The following is a 25,557-nucleotide window of genomic DNA, read 5'->3' as shown; positions in this document are numbered from 1 at the left end:
TTACATTTAAAAAAATCGTTAGTTTCGTTTTCGATCTTCGGTATTTAACAAGATGCAAAATGAAACTGGAAAATAGTTCGAAAAACATTGGCAACGCTACTAAGCTGTTGTTTTGTTGTGTATGTATGTAATGGATAACAGTGGACAAGCGAAAGTTATGGGGTGATGATTGTCATGCAAACATGATTGTGAAAGCCATGAGAAAAAGAGAAAGATTGCAATTTATATTTTTGAATTATCCTTCTCATTTAATGAAAAATTATGAATACATTTTCTTTACGAAGAAGTTTAATTCATTATTTAAGCACTCACTAAATCAACCATAATATAATGCTTCACAGGAAAATAGAAATTTTCTTTGCTTTTGAGCGTGAATATAAATCAGTTTTCAAGAACTTGATGTATTTTATTAAATTTATGCTTCGTAGCATCCCTCCATAATATTTGGGTAAGGAACTGTTGTTTTCCTGTCTTCCAGATGCATGTTTGAATAATTTCCTTTTTTTACTTAAAAATGTACTTATATTTAGCTTTATTTAAGGCAAAATCATATGTTTTTTTTTTAAAGCAAAATAAGTGTTGTATTTTTGATATTCAAGAGAATGCATTATAATTACATTGACAATACACATTTACTTTATAAATATTTTTCAATCCCTCCTTGGGGACTGTCCACTTTATTTTTTATTCATTTTAATTACCCATTAATAAAATTTTTAAAAATACATTAGAAAATGATAATTTATATTTTATAAAGATGATCGGATTCTATACTCTACATTTTTTTACATTATGTTTATTTTTCTGATAAATTATAATTGTTTTTATTATTTGAAAAAAAAACAGTAAATTAAAAAAAAAATTTACTACCATGAAAAAATTTTCTAAGTTGATATGTACTTTCTTCATTATATCCGAGTCTGGCAACTTCTATATTTTCTAATTCCTTCATAAAAATTTTAAAAATAGAAAGATTTTTTTCGGTTATTTCATTATTTAATTCGCAATAATTATATTCTGCTAGTTGATAAACCTGACATCAAACAAGATAAAAAAATTTTATGTCTTTTATTAATGAAAAATTAATAATTAATCAATCTAAAAAATATTCATTGCAGCCTTCCTTTTACTTCAATAATAATGAGATAATATGATATTGCCATAATTAAAAAAATTAAATTGCATACTTAAATTGTAAACCAAATGCCAGTATATGGAAATATAAATGCATTTTTAAGTGTATATATTTTATTTTTAATGTAATAACATTTTTATTCAAAACATTATAATACTGTTATTAACTGCTTTTTTTATTTTTAATGAAATTATTTTTAAATTTCAGTGTATTTAAAATTGTATGAAACAGTTTTCCAAAACTTATTTTTTATAGTAAGTTACTATTTTTAAAAGAATAATTTATAAAGAATAGAAAAAAAATTTACAAAGTTATTCCAGTGGCAATGAAAAGGCAAATAATTAAAAATAATATAAAATATTTACTATTTCTCTTGTAAAGCAAAATACTGACGGTAAAGATAAAATAATCTTCTCTATTCATGAAAACTTTATTTATAATAAATTAATGATTTATTAAATGTATTGTTATGAAATTTATCATAAGCTCTTCCTTCTGCTCTGGAATATTTATGGGCAGAAATCTGAAGAAAATCTATATAAATTTCCAATTTCTATAGCATAGAAACTTCATGTATATTCTCTTTTATTAATGTTGACATTCAAAATGATACATTATCACCAGGGTGCGTAGCATCATGAAAAGTGTCCAAATTTGAAAATCATTTTTAAGCACCTTAAATGTGCTTTATTTTTAATAAATGTCCTTAAAATGTGCTTAATTTTATCGAGAAGTGCAAAGAAAACTTTTTGAAGTGTGCCAACAAGCATTAAAATAAAACTAAATGTCTTTTTCTCACACTCCTCTTTCTTCAACAATGTGCATTGTTGTTTATTGAAATATTGGGAACTTTATCCCAAAGGGGCAATAGAAAATGCGTACTATGTCATATTTTTTTGACTTCGAAAAATGTTTGTTGTTCAGTAGAATACAAAGACGATGAAGAATTGCTTTAGTTATGCCTAATAACTGTATGCTTAACCTTTTTATGTATTATTAAAGAAAAATACACAGATTTGTACAACAGGCAGAAAATATGAATACAGCATGATGAATTTGGTGCCCCCAGAAGATCTAAAAACGCTTACAATGACGCCTTTTAGTTCGTTACACATTTGATCGTTGTTCTCGTTAATATTTCATTTTGGAGCAATGTCTTGTATAACTTATTAAAAGGATTTGCCATACAATGCTAATTGAATTCTTACTCATTGCATTAGTTATTGCGTAAAATCCAAATATGATGAGATTTTAACTTGAAGCCACAGATTTCCAATGATTGTGATTTATTGGACCAATCTTGAAAAGTTTAGTTCTTGTATGCATAAAGAAATCTACTGGATCTGGTACTTAAAATTTCAAAAAAGAATTTACAAGAAAAAAGATTTTCAGAATTTTTATTCTTTAAGGTTTGACAATTTTTACTTTTCCTCTTTTTGTAACTCATACATATATATTGTTTCCCAATGAAATCTCTCTACTCTTAGAGGTTTGTCATGATTGACAAATCATTGAAGTTAGAAAAGTGAAATGTGGCAGAAAGCTCCTTCTGTGATATTTGAAATGCACTATGAATGTATTTTTTGAAATTTTAATTAGAAGTTTAATTAAAAAATAAAAATTTATTTCTGCCTAATTATCAAAACATATTATTGAATAAAAAAATATTTTTACACCATTTTAAAGATTTAAAAAGATTGTTTGAATTCTAATTTCGTTTGAATGAATACTTTTCTTTCTTACTTTCTTTCTTTTTTTTAGTTTTAATAATTTTTGGAATTTTAATCTTAAACTCAGTTTATAACAATGATTTTTTTAAAAATAAAATTCAAAATAATGTCATTTCTTCATTGAATTGTTGAGTCACGTTAAACGTGCTATGATTTAAAAAGAAAGGCCTTTTATTACTTTTCAAATTCAATTCAAAATTTTCAAATAAAATTCAAAACTTTAAAGCAATACATTGAATAAGGTTCTTCACTTGATAAGTGTTGTGAAATTTTAAGGCAGTGCAGCATTTAGTGTTACACTAGCTTCAAAAATTACTATTTAAAAAAAATGCATTTACTGTCATTTTTTAAAATTTTCATTATATTTGTAACTGCAGAGCTGTTTTTTTTTTTATCTTCGTGAATTTGTTTCTATTATTTATGAAAAATAAGAAATGCAAAATCATTTTCATTTCTTCCTAAAATATATAATTACCTCTTTCTTATTTCTTAAAGTTAAAATACTAAAATTTTATTTATTTTTGCATAGAGGTTAAAAAGCAGGTTTTTCTTAAATTTTCAAAATATGAAACCTTTAAAAAAGTCTTTACTAAACATCAGAAATAAGAAGTGATAAAACAATTTTTTATTATTAGTTGCTATTAAATTTCTATTATTGTTTCTACTATTTCTATTATTTTATTAGTGTTTTTCTATTAAAAAATTTCATCTGAAAATTCATTTAAAACATTGCAGTGTTATATCTAGGTAGCCTTCCTTTAGCTCTTAGCTTTATAAAGCAGCAAATAAAATGTTTTAAACTGCTAAATATGGTGAGTTAGAGCAGGAGGAAATTTTAATTTACATCCCAACCATACCAAACTTCATTTGTTGCAGTATGTATAAAAATCAAATTCAAAATTTTCAGTCATGCTATGCATCTTTATTAATGCCAATGTAAATTCAGAAATGATGTATCTATCCAAATTAACTGATAATTTGTTAATTAAAAAAATGTTGAAAAAGAAGCCTGATTTTTATTGTTAATCTTATATAAAAATAAAAAATTTAACTGATTGATTAAATCTGATTTAATTTTTTGTTAATGATAAAACTATGATCATTTTTGTTTTTGTCAAAACCAAATATATTTTACATTAGACGCTTCTGCAGTATTGCACAAATAATTATAAAAATTACTATGTTATTGCAGAAATAACTTAAAATTTCAAAAATATGCATTTAAAATTAATTAAAAAAATTTCAATAAAAACAAAACTTTATTATAAGACGGAAAATATCCTATGCTTAGAAAGTAAGCAGGCTTGTGTATGCATGGATGTAAAAAAGTGCCTAATTTTTTTGGGTAAGGAGCGTAAAAAGTACTTAAAAAGGCTTAATTTTTGAAACATTTTCTCACTACGCACCCTGATCACTCTAAGAAATGTGTAACTTTCTTATGATAATATACTTGGTAATTTTAAGATATCTTTTCATTTTGTTTTCTAAAATGTAAAATTGCATGTATTTTAATTTATAATTATCAATATGATTTCAAGTATTTTTCACTTAATTGTGACTAACAGATTAAAAAGCATAAATGATGGGCCTTGCATGCAGCAATTTCTATAGCATAAATATATTCAAGCATATATTCATTATCCTGAGAATCTCTTTTCAGGCATTAAAGAAGCTCCATAAGCTTTAGATAAGATAAATTTTATGATTTTTTGATTAATTTACATTAAATAACATTACATTTGATTAATTAACATTAAATAACATTACATTTGATTAATTAACATTAAATAACTTAATGAATATTAATCAAGTGATTATTGATAAGATGTGAATAATCACTTACATTAAATTTTATAGTTTATTTTATCATTCAGCTGCTAACTATTATTAAGTAGACAATTATTAAACAATATTTATTTACTTAAAAGATATTACAAAAAAGGCAAGCTATGTTCGAACAGATCATATTATTTGAAAGAAAAGAAGTAATAGGAATGTTATAGTTAAATATAAACAGATTATGTTTATGAGCACACTTTGAAAAGTAAGTTGAAACAACTTTTAAATCTTTTGAAAGTTAAAATAGGTTTCATTTACTGGAAACATTTTAATTACATTAATCATTTCCTGAAATGGGGGGCGGGGAATCTGATTGGTGAAAATGGCTGATTCTGCTCACCCACTCCTCTGTTTGCTTAAAATAAAAACCTTGAAAAATTTTAAAATCCAATGCAGTTTGGGAAAAAAAAAAATGCAAAGTAAATGAAATTTATACTTAAGTGGTTATTTAGATAAGTAAAAGTGAAAATTCATAAATAGTTCATTTGCAGAAGAAATCCTAACTACTAAATAGATTTTCTTCAAATTTTACTTTTAAATACTATAAAGGTTTAAAAAAAAGATTTAGTGTCGATTCATTAAATATCTATTTTTGTTAGTTAAAAACTATATTTCTAAATAAAGAAACTATTTCATCTTTACTGTCCCCATCCCTGTTGAATGAAAATATTATTTATTTTAAACCAATGGGATTAGCTTCTCCAAAGCTTTCTTGCATTCTCTCTAGTAAAGATGTTATCTGCCACTTTTGAAGGCCATGAGTAAGGTTGAGAATGCCCTACAAGCTATCGACATACACTAGTTATGAGATATTAACCTTTAGTGTGAATTTATCATTTCTTCTTAATCTTGAGTGTGATGCTTTGCAAGATTTTTGTGGATTTATTTTTGGATTGTAGTTAATAGTATTCAAAATTCGAATTTGTGTTGTAGATGCATTTTCCCCGACCCATTGAAAGCACAATGTGAAAAGAACTTGTAGTCAGAAAATCTTGTGTCAGATTTGATATATTTAAGTTGCAGTATTTTTAAATCATCACATTTACATGCTTCTGAAAGTACAGGCTTGCAGATATTCAACCTCTTATTAGAATTAGCTCTGCAATAGAAGTGTTAATCTTATCCACCCAGCTCTCTTTGTTTCATAATTATTCTATTAAGTGATATTCAAACAGCTGAATGGATTTTCTGTGAATAAATTTTGCTCAAAATGCAACAGAATGCAAATTTGGTGTAAAAACCGTGTACAAGATTTGAAACATCTAGTCCAAAGCATTTTTAAGTCATCTTTGTCACAGACAGACATTTTTTTAAAATGTATTCTTCAAACTCACGAAGGTCTAAAACATAGGGATTAGTCAAAATCTGGAGTTTGAATTTTTCGATAATTAGAATACTTTATCTATGCTTTATATACAAGAAAATAAAGTTGCATTTATTTTTATATATATATTGATATTCTGTGAAGTGTTAATATTAAGTATACTTTTATTTTCTTTGATATAATACTTACACCATATAATTATCACCAATTGTTAGCTATATGATATTTGTTACCTTTTTTTATAACTGCTTCAAATTTTGCTCTGAGGTTATTTTAATGGAGATTTCATAATAATTAATTCAGTGGTATATTTTTTGTAAATAAAAGACAAGAAAATATTTTCATCTCAAATAACAAAAGTTAGTACTTAGCTTATAATGGAAGAAGAATCTAGAAAAATGTTTTTTCTTCTTGCTAGTGATGTACAAAGTTATTTTGTATTTGACAAAGCCTTTCTCATTTGAAATATCAAGATAAAATAAGAAGATTTATAAACTAATAAATTTTAATTCTTATACTACTTTCAGGCCCATTCTCTGAGACTCGAGTGGCTGCTTGAAGGTTTTTTTTTTTTTCATGCTTCCCTATATAATTTTAGAATACATAAGATGTATATGTGCAAAACTTTATTTATTGATGCTAGACAAAATAAAGAGCAATATTTGCAATACACAAAACAAGCAATAAAAACTAAAACCCAATATTCTAAAAAATATATTAGTTTTAGAGTTACGCAAAATATACAGAAAGAAAAACAATAAAAACAAAATCACTAACTTTCATAAAAATAAAAATATTTATTATTAAACGTACACAAAATAAACAAGAGGTATTAGCAGTACAACAAAATAAGCAATAAAAAAAATATACAGAATATGAACCTAGTTTGGTGCTCTTAAATTTTGCTGCTTACATGCGCAGCATTCGCTACTACCCATCAGTAGGGTGAAACAAAAATGGCCTTTTTTTTTTTTTTTAATTTTTTTTTTTAGATTTAGTTTGGTAATAGTGCGGGAAAGTTTAGGTTTAATAAGAATATTAAAAAGTTTTGTTGCAATATTACGTTATCTCGTGATGCCGCAAAGGGCTTGAAACCTGTAAAAAAATTTAAGGAATGGAAATTTTTAAAAAGGGCCTTTGAAAATTTTTCTGTGATTTTACTTTGGTAATAGTGCGGAAAAATTGCCTTTTAGGTTCAAAAACGTATTTAAAAATTTGGTTGCAATATTACATTATCTTACAGTGCCGCAAAGAAAAAATTGTGAAAAAAATTGAAAAAAAAAAATGTAAATTGTTAAAGTCTTTTAAAAAATTTTCTTAGATTTTAGTTTGACAATAGTGGTGAAAAAGTAGCTCTTAGGTTCAAAAAGAATTTTAAAAAAATCTTGGTTGCAAAACAAGAATATTTCAAGATGTCTAAAAGACCTGAAAGGTTGTAAAAAATTTGAAAAATTATAGACTTTGAAAAAAAATTTATGAATTTTTCGTGCATATAATGTTACAAAAGATTATTTTAAATACATATATAAGCGTTACAATTGAAAAAATTATTAATTACAAAGTATAATAATAAAAAAAATATTTTTTATGTCCAATTTTGCGTTTTTTACTTCTGTATCCTTAATGATTACACATGTTACAGCTGCAAAGTGTTTGTTTCTACTTCACTGCCACATGAAACAGTTTTTTTAATTACATTTTAGCAAATTTACACGTGAGTCAATTTTTGCTTTTATGTATCCTTCTCTTGCGATTGAACCACAGACATTTTGGGCCGATTCGGCCGCCAGTCTCACAGCTCTTTCCACTGCCTGCATGTGACAACGAAGCCAGAGAAAGTCGATAACCGAGTCCCCTATACTATTTGGTTCAGCTTCAGATGCCTTCTGTATAAAGTTTTAACTTAATATTAAACCGCACAGGATCTTGATAGTTTTATCGCTTCTTATCTATTTGATGGATCTGGTTGGCTTGCCTCTTTTTGTAAAGAACACTGTTGTTCTTCAGCGTTGTCAGTTCTTTTTTCTTTCTTGCTTCTTTCTTCCACAAAGCACTTGTGGTAGCAATATCAATATTACATATAACCATTTTCCTGTTGTTCCTGTATTGATCGTTTAGAACCTTTTATTACATAACTGGCATTTTTTTTTATACAAATCAGCAATATCAAATAAACGTCTAGCTTCTTCTCTAAATTCTTAGGTTGAAATTAAATTTATTTGTACATTTTTTGCTTTTATACTTTAATAAATTCCTGTATTTAGCATGATAAGCTTTTATCATTTGTGAAATTCTTTTGCTAGAAGCAACGGGGAAAGAAGCTCTTGACCCATATTCTGTTATGTTATGAGAACTAAAGTGTCACATATTTCGCTTACAGAAGGATCCTTCTCCGAAGCGATTTTGATGTTATGTCTAATATAACTGTAGTACTAAATTCGTCAGTAGTGTATTCAATTTCAAACAAATCATTAAATTTCCCCAAAATAGAACACTCCGATATTTGTCTTGTCTTTACTAATTTAGACTGAGCCATTTTTAATCACAGCAAAGCACAAACTAACAAATCAATTACGTTAATCACTTACACAATAGACGGAGGGGAGACGCCTACTCAACTGAATTCGGTAGAGCTTACTGATTTGAAATCAGCTTTGTTCTTGTCACCGGACACGGACAAATCTCCGCCTTACCTCAATAACAACCGCTCATGGCTCAATGCCATGCCAGTGCAATAGTAAAACTGTTTTTATACTTTTAATGTCTAATGAAAGGTTTTTATTTCATAATCGAAGCACGCAAAAATTCTTAAAAAGTTGTAAAAAGTGTATTTTTATGAAATTTTAACGGCCTTGCGGCACCTCAAGATGTACTCCAATATTTTTCATATTTATAATTTATTTTATCAACACTAAAAGACAACTTTTCCGCGCTATTACAAGTTAAAAATCAAAAGTTAACTATTTCGTAAAAATACTTTAAAATGTAGCAAAAATTTTAATTTTAGGAAACTTTAACGTCCTTGCGGCACCTCAAGATCTACTCCAATATTTTTCATGTTTATAATTTATTTTATCTACACCAAAAGGCAACTTTTCCGCGCTATTAAAAATCAAAAAATGATTTTTTCGTTCCATCATACCTATCAGTAATGCATCTGATTACTTCTTATTGTGATAATTTTTGTCGGTAATAATAAGCACCAGCAGAAACATTTTAACTTTTTTACATCAGATGAAGAAGAAATTATACCTCTATTATTCCATATCATTTTGAAAGTCTCGCTGTTATGATATAGCATATAAATAATAATTTGATATGCCAATTGTTATTTTAAATAAAATAAAAAGTTTTTTTCAATTCCTAATTTTGCTTTTTCGCTTTCCCTCTCTTTTACTTGTTATTTTAAATTGTACGTGCATTAATTTTAGTTTGTTTTATTCTTAGAAATGAAAAACATTCATATTCATAAAATTGACGTTCATATTCTGAAATGAATTTTTCAAGTTTGGAAGTCAGAGTGATTGAGATCCATTGACATAATCCTGTTTAAAAGCGAACATCAGAAATATATGGCGTTTTTTTTTTTTTTTTTTTTTTTCATTATAAAAATATATGGGAGCACTAGCACATCAATAAGCATTAAAACTAATTGCACATAAATAGTCATTAAACTAATGAGCCATTTTATACAAAAGAATATGAAAATTTAGCGAACGGGTGAAGGGAAATATTTTGTTAATGTGTCAAGAAGTCAAATCTAACTTTATTGTGCTATAATAATCTTGTTGAGTTAAAAGTTACTGATTGTTTTGTTATATTAACGTCCCGCTTTGGAGAACACTAGGCCCGTTTCCGAAGGGATCTTTTACTAATTTTGAATTACGAGGGTGACACTGGAATTGGTTCCTACCCACCCTCCCTCTTTCCTCCATACCCAACTAGATGGAAAAAATTTGGATCCGACAGATTTAAAATGAACCAGAGATCCATTTACAAAGCAGAAGCAGGTACAATAAACTTCTGGCTCCGAAGTCAGGACTTTACCAGCAAGCCACTGCGGCTTGCAAATTAAGAATTAGTGGTTATAGTAAAACTGTATAAATGTATAGAAATTGTAATGTAATGTTACATGGTTAAAAACGTTCGAAATTGTAAAAATATTTGAGCTATTAACGTTTTGAATTGGATATGAATAATTTCCTGAAAAAAAGAATTACTAAACAAAGTTTTAAAACAGGAGCTTTTAGTAAAATATTTGTATGGTATCAGTTTAGATGTGTGTGTGTGCTTTATTTATTATGTGCAAGATATAACCCACTAATCATTGTGTATTTATTTGGCCTTTTTGTGATTGCAATTTAAAAAAGTCAATTTTTATTTAAAAATTACAATGATTAAATATTTTACAAACTATTATATCTTATAATGTATCATTTTACTATCCAATATAAAAAAGGGTATTGCAAATGTGTAGCAAACAATGTTGCAGACCAATTCAATCAGCTTTTCGTATTTCTTTTAGTTAAAAAATCTAATTAATTAATCCGTCTGTTTGTAATCACAGTATTTCAAAAATACAAAGGCTTAGCTGGGGAAATTTGATGTCAATTTGCCTTAACTTCGGATATTAAACTAAAGTTCGTTTCAGTATTCTGAGACGATCACTTTTCGATGATTCTATCTCATTAAGGGTTCATTTCCGGAAGCTTCGCCATTCTTTGACCTTGATCATCGTCCTATTAGATACTTTTTCGTTCAATTTTTTTTTTTTCACGTATATATGAGTATCGTGTCGTTTCTGACTGTAGAAAATATTCAATAATTACCATGGATATAATATGAGAGAGCACTTTAATTGCGAATATTTACATAAAGAAATTTTTTTGAAAGCATATTTACATCGAAAAAACGAAATCTGAATGAATTACAGCATGTGGAGTTGAGTTGCAACTGGTATGATACTTACATAATCTCCCACCTTGCAATTTTATGGAGTACCTGAAATTGCGTCTATTGGGAATTTTAATACGTCGACCAGCTTTAGTGACAACATCAGGAGCTACTTTGGTTATATAATCATAGTCTTCACTGGAATCTTGATCTGAAACACCTGGAGTTGCAGGAAGTTGAGTGTTTGTATTTTTGTCCTTTTGCTGAGCAATGAATGGTAATTTTCCAGAACTATTGATTTCCAAGGAATAAAATCTCTGGAATGATTTCACTTTCCCCCCTTGAGCTGTTCTTAATTTGACGACTCTTTAATGTCCATTTGCTTCAGAGAGGACTCCAGTTACAATTCCTAATGGCAATGAAGACATTATTCATCAGTTTCAAGGAGAATTATGTCTCCAACATTCAAAGATTCCTCTCGGTTGTGACCTTTATGCACTAACATTGCTAAGTATTCATTTCGAAATCCCATTCTGAAACTATGCCGTTGTTTTTGAATAAAACGTAATCTTCTATTTAGGCTTTTACTGCCAATTTCGTCTAAATCATTTGTTTCACCTCTAAAAATGCCTTTCAAGAAACAAGCAGGTGTCAATGGCCTTAGACCTTCTGAATTATCTTAAGTTTATGTGAGTGGCCTGGAATTTATTGTAGCTTCACAATAACAAATAAGAGTTTCCAATTCTTCCTATTCAATACTCTTTCGGTCTAAAATTATCCTTAGCATTTCTTTTAGCTTGCGAATCATCCACACCCACCATGCAGCAGTTGGAGGGTTGAAACTCCATTTAATTTTCTTGATAGTGGAAACGACATGATCTTCGCCTTGAATCAACGAAGTTTGTGCCGTTGTCAGTGTAGATAATGTTAACTCCTAGCAAAAAAATCTTCTTAAAGCCATTATAAAGGTTTCTGTGGACAAGGAATTGACTAACTCAAGATGAACAGCCCTATATATAGCACAGGTAAAAAGGACAATCCATGTCTTTTCTCCAGAACGCAAAAACAATGGGCCTGCCAAATCAATCCCTGTGACTTCAAATGTTGCAGCAACTTTTATTCTATTTTTAGGAAGAGGTGCTAAAGGTGGCTCCGTAAGTTTGCTTTAAATCTTGTACAAGTAATACAATGAGAGATTACTTGTTTTTCTATTTTATTGACAGAAATAATCAATAATTTTCCCTCAAATTGGAAATGAGAGTTCGAAGTCCGGCATGCTGAAACTTATAATGTTTCTATTGTATCAATCGACGAAGGATTCATGGTTACTCGGCAACAATATTAGGCACTTAAAATTCTCATCTTCATCTCCCAGAACGCAAAAAATGAGCTTAATTCTAACTTTAAGAACGTCGGTATCATCTTTGAAAGTTTGTATATTTTTCAATGCTTTCATTTTGCATCCTGCAAAACTTTCCGTTTGAATTAACTTTAGCAAACAGTTTTCATCTGATTGGACTTCGTAAAGTAAATAAAATAAAGTAAATTGTCAGTCAAGTTAACTGATTCATGCTCCACATTACTGACTATTGTTTTCCTTTTCTCTGATTCAACTGAATTTTCATCAATAATTTGTTTCTTATTCAAAGACCAGAATTCTTGTGACTTTGATAATCATTCTGAACTTTCCCATCAATTGCTCTTCAATAAAATCTTTGCATCACAACCTGTGGAAGGAAGGTCTGCCGGATTCATACGACCGGGTACGAAATGTCAATAATCAGAGTTGGTATTTTTTCTTATTTCTGTTACCCTGTTTCTTTCGAATGTATTCCAAGAACTATTCCGTTTAATCCAAGTAAGACCAAGTTAAGACAAGTGATCAATTCCTCTCGTCTTAAAAAATCTTTCCACCATAAAAACTTAAAATAATCTCTATCCTTTGGGTTCAAGTTGATTTATAAAAAGGCATTTTTAATATTTGATGTTGTTCCAATAGCATTTTTACGAATTTGCATTATCAATTTTGGCACCAATTCTAATGAATTTGGATCCTTTTCTAAGCAATTATTCAAGCAATTTCCTTTAGAGTCTTTTGCTGAGGCATCGAAAACTGGGCGAATCTTTGTAGTTGTATTTCTAGTCTTTATTACAGGATGATGAGGTAAATAGTGTCCTTTATTCTTATCTTTATTTACAATTTCGATAATTCACTCTCGAATCCACTCATTAACAAAGTCATCATATTAGCTGAAATGTCCTGATCGAATACGATTTTTTGTAGTTGACATCAAACGCTTAGTGGCTAAATTTTTGTTGATTTCTAACTCTGGATATTGACTTTTCCACGGTTAACATACTTCATATCTCTTGTCTTCATTTCTTTTAATAGTTTTACGGAAAAATTCAACTGTTTCTTCATCGGCTACCTACCTTGACGTAATTTCTACAGGATTTTGTGTACCGATTGCATCTAGATTCCATAATTCCGTCAAATCTAAATTGGTAGCATAAATAATATTCTCCAAAGATTTTGACTGTTCGTTTGTTTTCCTTGAAATGTCCATCCGAGTTTTGTTTTTGTAAGGCTACTAAATTTTTATCAGTATTTTCAATTGATCCTGTCAGTAATGTACCAAGATAATCTGCGCCTATTAATAAACCTTTTTCAGGAATGTCTTGCGCTGTATCACTTAATTCTTTATTTTTTCTCTTCAAAATGGGAACATTTCAGGATTACTTACACAAGGAATAGCACCACGTATTTTCTTTTAATCTAAAACGAAATGTTGTGCCGGAAATTCGAACACAAGCTTTGCAATGTAATATTATAAACATTATGGGACTTGTGTTTAGTTTCACTGCCCCCATTAAGTTCATGACTTAACATTTCTTGATTTACTGGTTCCATTCCCAGTTTATCCACAATATTTTTTTTTTATGAAAGATCTCTGAGCAGCGGTATCGAATAGTTCTCAGATAATTAAATATCTGTCTTTATTGATGATTTTTACCAATACCGTTAACAATAATGTAGATAAATTCCTTGGTGACAAGAAAATCTTGGCATCTGATTCAGGCGATGGATTTTGTTTTGTGTCATTTATATTTGGACACATAATACTATGATGTTTTTTCTTGAATATAATACACTTCAAAAATGTCCTATAAATCTTCGAATTAAGACTTGGTTACAAACAAATAAAGCACCCACCTTTCTTCTTTAATATTTATCTTTCTTCTTCCAGTGACATATCAGGAGCTTTAAAGCATTCTGTTGTATTATGAAATGACTTAGTACAAAATATGCATTACTTTTTATTTTTATCAGCTTTTTCTTTTCACTATATACAATGCAAACTGCCGAAGGAATTTTATCTTTCTTCTTTGTTTAATTCTTTGTAACTCTTGATCCTTCGCAAAACCAGATCGAGTAAGTTGTAATCTCTCATCACTTTCGACTTCCGATCGAAGAAATTCTAACAAGTTTCCCAAAATATTCGACTTGTCTTTATTTTCAATGCTGCTACGTGTTCGTTCCCTCTCATATGAGATCTTCTGGAAGAGCTGGCTCTACTAATGGATACAGCATTGCTTCGTACTTTTCAGATGTCACTCCTAATGTATCAAATGCTTTTAACTAGGTTTCTGATTTATCACACAGAGCACGTAAGTTAAATTTTCTGCATTCTTTGCTTGCATTAAAACAAGATTCAAAAGTTCACGAACATAAATTTGGATCAACAACTCACCTTTAGCAAAACGCGATTTCAATTGTTCAGTGGCTTTATTATTATTTGCGCCCTACGGCGGAAATTTTCTACTAAATCTCTTGCCGATGAACCACTTTCTGTCGCTTGCAAAAGATATTGAAATTTATCATCCGAATCAATACTATCATCGTGAATTTTTTTAATTGTCCCCAGAATCCGAGCCAGTTTTTTTATATCGCAGTCAAAACGTTTTAATTCAAACATGGGAAGGCGAAGGATTTCGTTTTGTTTCATTTAATACATCAGAAGTATCACTATTTTCTTTTTTCGTTGCTAAAATAAAATGAACTTTCGTTTTCATAACAATACACTGATGGCGATAATTTTCCGTTAAATCAATGTCATTGGAAAATTCTTCTTCAATATTTTCCATTTCGGACCATATTACTCTAATTTTTTTCATCTAATTCAAATAACTTTTCAGCTTTATCATTTAAAATATTAAATACCAGTATCAATTCAATCTTACTTGCCGGTTCCATTTTCACATCATTTTCAATTTCTTTCAGCGAATTCTTAAATAATCGCCTGAATTGTGTTCTCTCCCGTTTTAGATAATCCATAATGCTGTCGCGGACGCCAATTTGTAAGAAATCTTCCATAATTACCATGGATGTGATACGAGAGAACACTTTAAATGCAAATATTTACATAAATAATTTCAAAAGCATATTTACTTCAAGAAAACGAAATCTGAATAAATTACACCATGTTGCAACTGGTATGATGCTTACACTGCCGTATTATTTTAATGCAGTCCGCGAGTAATCCCAGTTTATTTTATTGTTAAATATAAACATCTCCTCCTTTCATCCTTCCTCTCACCCCTATTTTGACTTTAAACACATCCTAAAGCATGCGCAAAAGCGCGAAGGGTTTTAGAATCCGTTGTCAAACAATAGGCATTGCGTTAAGTTGCGTTCAAATGTCATTCAAAAAGTCCTGAAACTAAAACTCAAAAATCCTAATGAATGTGGTGGAAAAACCTAATTATCACTCTAGTAAGTATAAAAAGAGTATTTGATGGCCTTCAATTCTCAACCATCGGATCAGCAATAAACAACCTCACTGAAAAATTCATGTATTAAAATATTTTATCAAGTAGGAATATTATTTAGGCCTAACGAGGCTGATTTATTTGGAAACAAATGAAGAAATGTCAGAGGTGTGTGCGGTTGGCTAATCTTCTGAAATCTCATATCGAAAGATATCCAGCAGTTCAGCTGACCAGAAAACGTACATCTACAAATCTTTACAGATGGTTGTGTCTTTGTAATTATAAAACATATGTAAGGCTCTGCAAACAAGCCAAATAAGAATTCAATAAATGTGTAGCAAAAATCAAATCTATCGAAAAAAGTAGTTTTGGAAAATTACGATTTCTACTAAAGATGAAATGAAATAACAGAACAATAGTGAGGGAAAGGATAATTCTGTAATTTGGTGTAACAACAAACGATAAATTTTAATTGCACACTTGATGGAAGAAAACATCAAAACATTAAGCAAGAATCTCTAGTAAATAACGAGTGAAAATTGTGTTCTAATAATAATACTCTGTAATAATAGAAAATTGAATCTATAAAATGGTCATTGAAAGAACGCTTCCCCATGGACCAATAGTATAAGCATGAAATATCACTGTGAGGCTGTGAGAGAAGCTGTCCTCAGTGCAATTGGAATTAATTCTCAATGTCAAGCAAGTTTATCACACCACTCCAATAAATTGTCACAGGAATACCTCCTCTTGTTCTAACTGCGTATTAAGAAGCTCTTTGCTATAAGAAAATAAAATTAAAACAACTAATAATACAATCAGAAACCTCATATTAGCCTGAAAAATGTTTTAAAAAAACATCAAAGATCAGGCAATATATTCAGTCCTTCTCAATTTAGAAAATCAAGTAAGTCTTGATAAAGATCAAAAAATTCTAAACAAGAAATGCCACTTTCACAAGCAGATTAAAGACGGACAGAAGAACTGATGACAGCATTTTATGATATGAATGAGGAAAGAAATAAATATGATATAGAATGGATGAAAAAAATTTCGAAACGAAACATGTAGCTCTTATTGAAATAATCCGTCACTGTAATCAAAGTCTGACCCGACAGCTATTCCGACCTTCGAGCTTATCATAACCCTCTCGCTCATCTTCTTATGGCATTACAAATTCAAAAACAATTATACCAGAATAAATATATCATTTAGATTGGATAAATGCACATGGTGGCCACCTAACTAATGAGCATGCAAATGCTCTTGCAAAATGAGTAACAAAAGAAAATATATCTGTAGATATGAAATTATCTCTTAGCCAACTAAAACATTCAATAGCCAAAATTAAAAAAAGAAATGGCAAGCACAAAAGTAGATTGATATATTTCATAATCCTGAAAACTTCTTTCAGAAATGACAAAAGGAACAAGAAAGAAGCATTGCTTTTCGCAGGTTCCCATATATCTTTAACATTTAGCTTAAGAAACACAGAACTAGTGCAGTTTTGTAGAGCAACAAAAAGGTTGGCAACTCCATGACTTTTACAAATCAAGACAATGAAAATAGGGATTCTAGGAAATAACTTCTCCAGGAAAAGACAAAATTCTCTTGAATTTCATAATGAACAGGGACCCGCTTTGAAATTTGCCACCAATAGCTGCAAAAATTTGAATTCATAAACGTTACATTTATATACGCTAATTTTCATATATTCCTTATTTAATTTCTCTCTTTCTCCCTACGTTTCATCTATATAATTTGTTTTTGATCGACAAACTGTATATAGTTTTTTTATTTTTCATTCACTGTCTTTGGCAACCAGCTAATTTGCCCAAATATTGATAATGATTAATATAAAATCTCTTATGCATAACTTGTTCATGAGTCACAGTATTTTTTTTTTTTTTTAGTATTAAATTGTGACTAAAGTAAAGTTGTGTATTTCAGGCCAGATTGACAAAGTTTGTAGCTCTAGATCAAATAACGATATCATTTGGAAAGGTGTGTGTGTGTGTGCGTGCGTGCGTTCGTGTGTGTGCGTGCGTGCGTACGTTTGTGTGTGTGTGTGTGTGTGTGTGTGCGTGCGTGCGTGCGTGCGTGTGTGCGTGCGTGTGTGTGTGTGTGTGTGTGTGTGTGTGTGTGTGTGTGTGTGTGTGTGTGTGTGTGTGTGTGTGTGTTAAGAGGAAAGCTTGAAAATTCATACTAGATATTTTTTTTTGTCAGAGCTTTAAAACACTTTTTGTTAAGACATGAAAATCAAAAGGCTGCTACTTTAAACATATTACGTTCATCCCCAAAATATAACATGTTATATTCTGGAGCTTATGCGACTTCTTATTTTCTCCTCTCACTTCCCAATAAACATTTTCCAGTCTTAAAGTATAATACGAAAGCAAAATTCAGAAATAAATTAGTTACTAGAAATAAATAGGAAATCTGTTCCATTCTTTTTGAAAAATGAGTCTGAAGTTCCTGTATTTAATAGAAGTCATGAAGCAGCAATACAGTTTGAAAGTTGGTGCCAAAGACCTGTGGAAATGCTAGGGAAGTCGAAACTTTGGACCCAGATCAGGCAGAAAAGCGAATGACAACCGGAAGTTTCGCTGGAGGATTCGATTCAGTTGTAAATGGTTTACAGAGTTCGAAGCAAATTTTATATATATATTAATTTACTATTCAGAAAAAAACTTTCTTAAGATTTTTATCGAAGTTGATTGCATTTAAATCACTCACTACGTGTAACCGTGACATTTTAATGTGTACTGTGTATGGAAAGCTACATTTTTTTTTTTTTTTTTGCTATTTACTTTTATTTCATTTTTTTTTTTCGATTATTTTGAATCAATTAAAATTCCCATGTTAAGTTAGACCGCCTCGCCCCCCCCCGAATGTCAAACTTTTCGTTCAGTCCCACCTGTCAGGATATTCAGGATATCAATATATATATGTAAAATATCAGAGAGCTGTTGTTTTAAAAATAATATTGATATTAAGTATTATTTTTGCATGTAGATACTTTTTATTTTATTTATGCATTTTTATTTCATTTTTTACTTTGATACTTTAGAACAAAATAGTTAGGCTGTTAGAGTGAGACTAATTAAAAATTTAATAACGGAAATGATACATTCAAAAATTTATAAAAAACAGTTTATTTATTATACACAACAGATTATCTTTTGTAAAAAAAATTTCAATGATGTATAAATAAAGCAGGTTGTTTATTATTTCCAATGGAATGCAGATGTAAGCACAAAAACTATATATTGTATAAGTAACAAAACCTTTGTAACAGTTGCCTTTTCACTTTTAAAATGCATTCTGTTTTTACAGGAAGTATGCTATGATGAGTCATGTTACTTATTTTTGCTGTGGGATGAGAGTGGCTGCCTGCGTGTTCAAGTATATTTCTGCTCCTTCTAACCACATGTAATCCTATGCATTGCTTTGTTTATCCAGTCAGATGGGTAAGAAAAAGAAATGGAATCGACCCCTCTGTGATAACACTAACCAGTGCTTCCCTCAGGGGGAGTTCTGTATTAATGTAGAACACCCGGATTCCAATAACTTTCAGACTTTCGAGCCACGTCTAGGAGTGACAGTGCCCAACTGGTCAAGACCTTCTATACAGTCTCAGCTGCGGTGCGAAATATGCGAGCGCGTATTCCAGTATCCTAGTCAACTGCGCGATCATATGCTAATTCATACTCGTGTGCGGCGATTTGTTTGTCAAGTATGTGGAATGAAGTTTATGAAAGAGCATCATCTTAAAGCTCATCAAGCTACTCATAGCTCGGTGAAGCCTTTCGCTTGTCCCATATGTGGACGCACATTTACATTAAAAGCAAACATGGAAAGACATACATACATACATAACACAGAACGACGTTTCACTTGCGATCAGTGTGGGAAAAAGTTCTCTCAGCCACAAACATTAAAAATGCACATGATTTCACACTCTGATGTGAAGCCATTTGCCTGCAACATCTGCGGGAAAGGTTTGTCCAGGGCACATAATCTCAGAGCGCACATGGCGATCCATCGGAATAACAAACCTTTCAAATGCCATCTTTGTAATAGCTCTTTCACACTGAAAGGAAACATGCAAAGGCATCTTAAAGAAAAACATGGTGTGACGGAAGCCGAGATACCTCAACATCAAGAACCGGCCCCAAGTTTGTCCAGCGAAAGTTTCATCTTGTCACTAGATCCAGCCGATGCAGTAGGTTCGCCTACAGGATCCAGAATTAGTGAGGAGGACATGTCTCAGAACTGTAACCACAACCAAGCTGCTGATCTACCTCAAAACAATAAACGCAGGAAAAATCCCCCCAAAAGAGTGAAATGCGAAACTCCAAACAGCGAACATGAGAACATTAGTAAAAGTTCACCCAGTGATCAGGATCACCATCGCCAACCAGAATACCAGGGTGTTCCAGTGTCAACTGTGAACAATGTGATGCCCGCTCCAAATAATTTCCAGCAAGTTCAGTCAAACACACTAGTGCCAGTGAACAACTCTTTTCCTTCCAGTTCACAGTTACAGCTGTGTAATCCTCCTCTAAATGTGGGAAATCCGTCAGATCATAAACCATTTACTCCATGTGCTTTGCCTTTACAAGCGAGTTTAGGGCATTCCAGCTTTGGACCTGTGTCAGTGGCTAGTTTCTTGCCCAGGCCTCCTGGGTTCTATGCAGACAGTGGCATGCTGACAGTTCCGCCAAATCCATTCCCAAATGAAAATGTAGAATCCAAGCTTCAGACGATTCATTCAGCTATTGATGATTTAGCGGGTAAACTATCTTCTCCACATGAGAAGGTTATGGCGATACATGAAGCTCTGGACGAACTCATACATTTGCGTCCAGAAAATCCAGCAAATAACTTTAGATGTGTCAAAAATGAAAGAATGGGAAATTAAACGATTTTTTAGGGGAAAGATTATAGTTTTTATTAATTTTCTTGTTGATGCCTGCTATTAACAAAACATTCCAAAATGACACCTTTATTTTCGGGACTAAGTAAAAATGCTGTTAAATAATAAAAATTTCCTTGTGACTTTATCCAGTTGCTTGTTTTATATTTAAATTTTCAATCTTACCCATCTTAATATTAAAAATACCTGTTACAGCAAATGGATCATAATAATTTCATTGCTCTCTACATAGATATTCAAACTCCAAGCATATTTTTATAAATCATTTTAAATCATTCCAGTTCAATCTTTAAAATCTAATAAGCTGAAAATGGTTTTCATTATGTAAAACTTCTATTTTAATTTTTTTTTTTTTTTTTTTTTTTTATGAAATAAGTAAACTTTGATAATTGTATTTTTTAATTATTTGTATACATTTTGACAATTATTGCACCGTTTGGATACTAAGAATTTTTTTTAAAGTTTACTTTGAAAATCTATTTCATTCTGTACTTTCTCTCTTTTGTTTTTAAATACCATCACTACTACAAAATACATTAAACTAAAATTATTTTAGAGTAAAAGAATTAAGTAGATTAAAAGTTAGTTGACATATTTGATTATATATATTTTTAAATGGATGAATTTTTTATTATATTTATACTTTTCATATTGTGCATTAAACTAAACTATATACTTTATATTCAATATTATGTTTCATAAATTTTGCAAATATATATTAGTCGCATTAAAATAAATATATTAATATATTAGATGAGTTAATTTTTTTAATGAAATTAAATTTTTTTTCAATGAAAAATTTAATTATTACCAAATTTTCAGATGAATTAATTACATTTAGTTGGCAGCTTTGATTAAAAACTATTTTCAATTCCCATGTGTATAATGTATTAAAAATTGAAATAACAAACACTGTTATATATATATATATATCTTTATGTTTGAAATTGCAGCTGTTATGTAATATTTGATAATTCTTCTGGGGAATTTTTTATGAGTGTAATCAATTCAAAAATTATCAATTTTATATTTTTCAGTCCAAATGAAACAATTTTACGCTTTTAAAAATGAATTTTTAAGACATTGTTGTTTGTATATGCTATGATTGAATTTAATAATTATTTATAAAGTTTTCTTTTGGAATTACTTTTTTATTTCTTTTTCTTTTTATATTAGTTACTATTTTATTAAAATGAATGTTCTTGACTATTATAGAAAATTGTTTCATATAATTTGCTCAAAAAAATCTAAGTCATATTTTTATTTCCTATGTGATAGGTTTGATGTGTGATGTCCATATTTCCTGAATAACAACATGTATCTGATTAAAACAAGGCAGTCTATGCAAATAATAGTTTTGTATTAAGAAACTAGAAATAATATTATAGAATACATAAATATTACTTCTTAGATACACTGTATCTGTCTGATTTGCCTTATTGCAAATCTTAAAAAAGAGCAAATTTAGTAAAACTGGTTGATAATTTTCCATGCACATTTCAGTATATGTACGAGAGGTGATTGCAAATTTAACTTAAAATGAATATATATACAGATTTCCTAACTAAAAACAACAAATTAGATTGACATATTCGATTTTGTTTATCTATATAAATGAAGCACTTAAAAATTTTTTTATTTGAATAAATTATGGCAAATGTAAGAGCAAAGTAAACAATGAAAACTGATGGAAATATTATCATAGATTATCAAACAAACAAAAACTGCTTTTGAAAGAAATTATCAACTACTTATAGCAATTTAAAATCCAAATTAAAGTATCAAAATTAAAGTAAAGAAATATACAACTTCCATTATCAGATATATTTAATTATCATGCTTAGTATTCAATTTCAAAACCATAATTTTCCACACATTTTGAAATAAATTAGAAATGTCTAAATTTTCTGAAAACCAGATTTCTAATTTCATACAGGAAAAAATGGTGAATCTGACAGTTGCAATTGAATGGAAGGAGCATTTATTAAAAAGTGCATGTTGCAATTCAGGAATTATGATAGCTGTCTTAAATAATACAAAAATCATGTTCTTGTACTATGTTGCTCAGTGTATAGAGCAGTGTTTCGAAGAAACGGTGCTCAGCAGATAAATGCATTGTGACAACTTGATATTCATATTCATTTATCAGCAACCTGTACAAATGAATGTAACGTTTTTATGTGTCTGCATGGTTATGATAGTCATATTAAAGAGAAACAAACTGGATATTTTTCTCGACTATTTTAATTTCGGAAATTTGTCATTTGAAAGCCTTTGATCAATATTTAAGAATACTAAACTGAAGTTAAATGGTTTGAGAATCATATTTTGCTACTTCTTGCATAAATAATTTGTTAATAGTGTTCTAAATTATATTTGGTTCCTGAGTAACAAAAGGTTTGACTAGATCTTTTAATGTTATTAACTATTTTTTATTGAAAAGATAAAAATGTAGTATAAGACTTATAAAATACATTTTAATGGTATAAAGTTGGTATTATCAACTTACTAAAATATTTCTAAACGAGCAGCTAAGTCTATTGCAAATCTTGTCTAGTAATCAGTATAATTCTCAATAACTCTCTTCAGCAAGACTCTGTTTTAAGTACAAATTCAATTTATCAAACATTAATTATTAAATGGAGATATTGTTCTAATCAAGTATTTTTAATCAAGTAGTAGTACAAACATCATCAAAAGCGTTTTTTCCTACCTTGTTTATCACATGTATTTGGTTTCCCAGATAAATTTAGCATAAAGAACTAACTACAAGAACCAATGTTATTTTACAGCCAACATTCAGGGTATATAGTGAGAAACTGCTGCAAAAAATAAGTACTTTTAAACACCTAGGCCAAAAAAATTAAGAATCTTTGTATAAGTATGCATATGTAAATTATACATTTTCTAAGCGTAAGATTTTTTTTTTCTGTTTTATAATAATGCACAGTTTTTACTCAAAAATTTTTTAATTAATTTTAAATGCCTATTCTTTACATTTTAATATTTATTTCTGTATTTGCACAACGTCTTCTGTTGAGAAATTTTGGATTTGGCAAAAACATAGAAATGATCATACAAATGAAGCGGGGGGGGGGAACTATCAATAGCCAAAAATTAAGTTAACTTTTAAAATTAATAAGTTTCCATATTCTTTTAAATAGACATTGATTTCTGAAATTGTCAATAGTTATTAGCACAGCATGACCAAAAATTTTGTATTTGATTTTTATATAAGCAACAACAAATAAGATTCAACATGGCTTGCATGGAAAAAGTAAATTTCTTCCTGCACCAACTTTTAATTATTTTATTTGCAGTCATAAAGCGAAGAGCTAAAGCATTCCTATGTTTATCATCATATGACTGCAAAAATGTTATGAAATTGATGATAGAAGAATGCCATGTTCTAAATGAGTTTTTTTTTATCGTTTTTAATAGAAAATAATAGCAGCTTTCACAAATAATCAGACTAAAAAGAAATTTCTTATCGCCTCTCACTTCTAAGGTTTAGTAAAGGCCTTTTTTGAACACTTAACGTCCCTGTTGTTGTTTCTAATGGTACTTGTCATAAACAAGCCCACTGACTTTAGAAGTCAGTGATTTTAAGCCAAGGGGGCGTCTCTTGTTTTTCAGTAGCGCCATCTAGGGCCAAGTGTACGACTTAGCTACATACACGTAACAACCCTTTTTACGGGGCGGACTTCATTTATGCATTTCATTCACTCATCCACAGATCGTAATTTAGAACTCAATCAGAGAACGATCATCCCTGATCCAGTACCCCCAGTGGTATTACTCTCGACAGGGAGAACTTTGTGACCACAACATATTTATACGTGCGCCAGCCACCATACACACGAGGAGTCTTCGGCCGGTGGGGTTTGAACTCGCAACCCAAGGGACGCGAATCCAACGCCCTACTAGCCAGGCTATCCCTAACGTTCCTAAAATTTAATGAAAACCTACTTTTTAACCTATTAGTAAAAATTCTTAGTTAAAAAAAATTACAGAAGAAATTTTTATATATTTTACGAAGAAATGGAAATGCTTTAACAAGTCCTAGTTTTCATAAATAATGGAAACAGCCCCCCCCCCAAATCAGTTCTGTAAGAAATAAAATCAGCGGGGGGCGTCTCCCCAAAAATTTCTGGCATACTGACAAAAAATCCATTGTATGGCATTGGCATACATAGCTACGAAATATCAACCTCTGAAGTGATTTTAGAATTTTTACTGGATCTGTCGTGTACTCTTTGACGAGTGTTTTGATGATTAATCTCTGGTATGCGATTAATAGTATTCGAAAATCGAGTTTGCATTTTAGATACGTCTTTCCAAACCGATTGAAACAAAACATTGATCCAAAACTATATTTGCAGTCACGAAATCCCATATCAAATTTGATCTTTTTAAGTCACTGCGTTTTTGAGCTATCGCGTTTGCCTGTTTCTGAAAGTACATATGGTGAGCTCTTCGAATTTGGCTCAAAATTTGACAGATGTCTATGTTGTAGATGTTAAATCTGTGTGCCGAATTTTATCCATCTAGCTCTCTTCGTTTTGTGGTTATCGTGCTAACTTATATTCGAACAGTCGGATGGACAAAAAAATTTCCTCTGAACGGATGTTGCTGAAAATTTTATCGAAATCTGCAAGTTCGGTGTGAAGACCAAATTTCATCCATCTAGTTCAAATTGTTTTTGTGTTACTTTTGACAAAGACAGACATTTTCCGAATTCCGAGGTTTGAAACACGGAGACTCGTCAAAATCTCGAGTTCGAAATTTTTGACGAATGCAATTCTCTTCCTTCTCTAAATTTTATATATGAGAGAGTAAAAATGCCAATTGAAGTATCTTTTGGATAAAGCATTTCTTGAAACCAGCCCGTGACAATATACCACAATGCTTCAAAATTTAATAAAAC

At 30.0% G+C, this 25,557-nt stretch overlaps 1 protein-coding gene across 1 annotated transcript; it reads left to right on the top strand.

Moving 5' to 3' along the window:
- The first annotated feature begins 133 nt into the window (after nt 1–133).
- Nucleotides 134–20,865, top strand: LOC129968610 (zinc finger protein 652-like). The gene is made up of 2 exons (XM_056082674.1): nt 134–448; nt 19,028–20,865. The coding sequence occupies exon 2, from the start codon at nt 19,158–19,160 to the stop codon at nt 20,613–20,615; it is 1,458 nt and encodes a 485-aa protein (XP_055938649.1). The 5' UTR covers nt 134–448; nt 19,028–19,157; the 3' UTR covers nt 20,616–20,865.
- Nucleotides 20,866–25,557: the final 4,692 nt, after the last annotated feature.

The sequence above is a fragment of the Argiope bruennichi genome, chromosome 5 (assembly GCF_947563725.1).
Source record: "Argiope bruennichi chromosome 5, qqArgBrue1.1, whole genome shotgun sequence".
In the NCBI taxonomy this organism is placed as follows: domain Eukaryota; kingdom Metazoa; phylum Arthropoda; class Arachnida; order Araneae; family Araneidae; genus Argiope; species Argiope bruennichi.
The sequence above is the reverse complement of the archived record's forward strand: the minus strand, read 5'-3'. Positions and strand labels throughout refer to the sequence as shown.

Bases quoted from the DNA above. Each gene is read 5' to 3' on its own strand.
- LOC129968610 (XM_056082674.1), top strand. From the start codon at position 19,158: ATGGGTAAGAAAAAGAAATGGAATCGACCCCTCTGTGATAACACTAAC.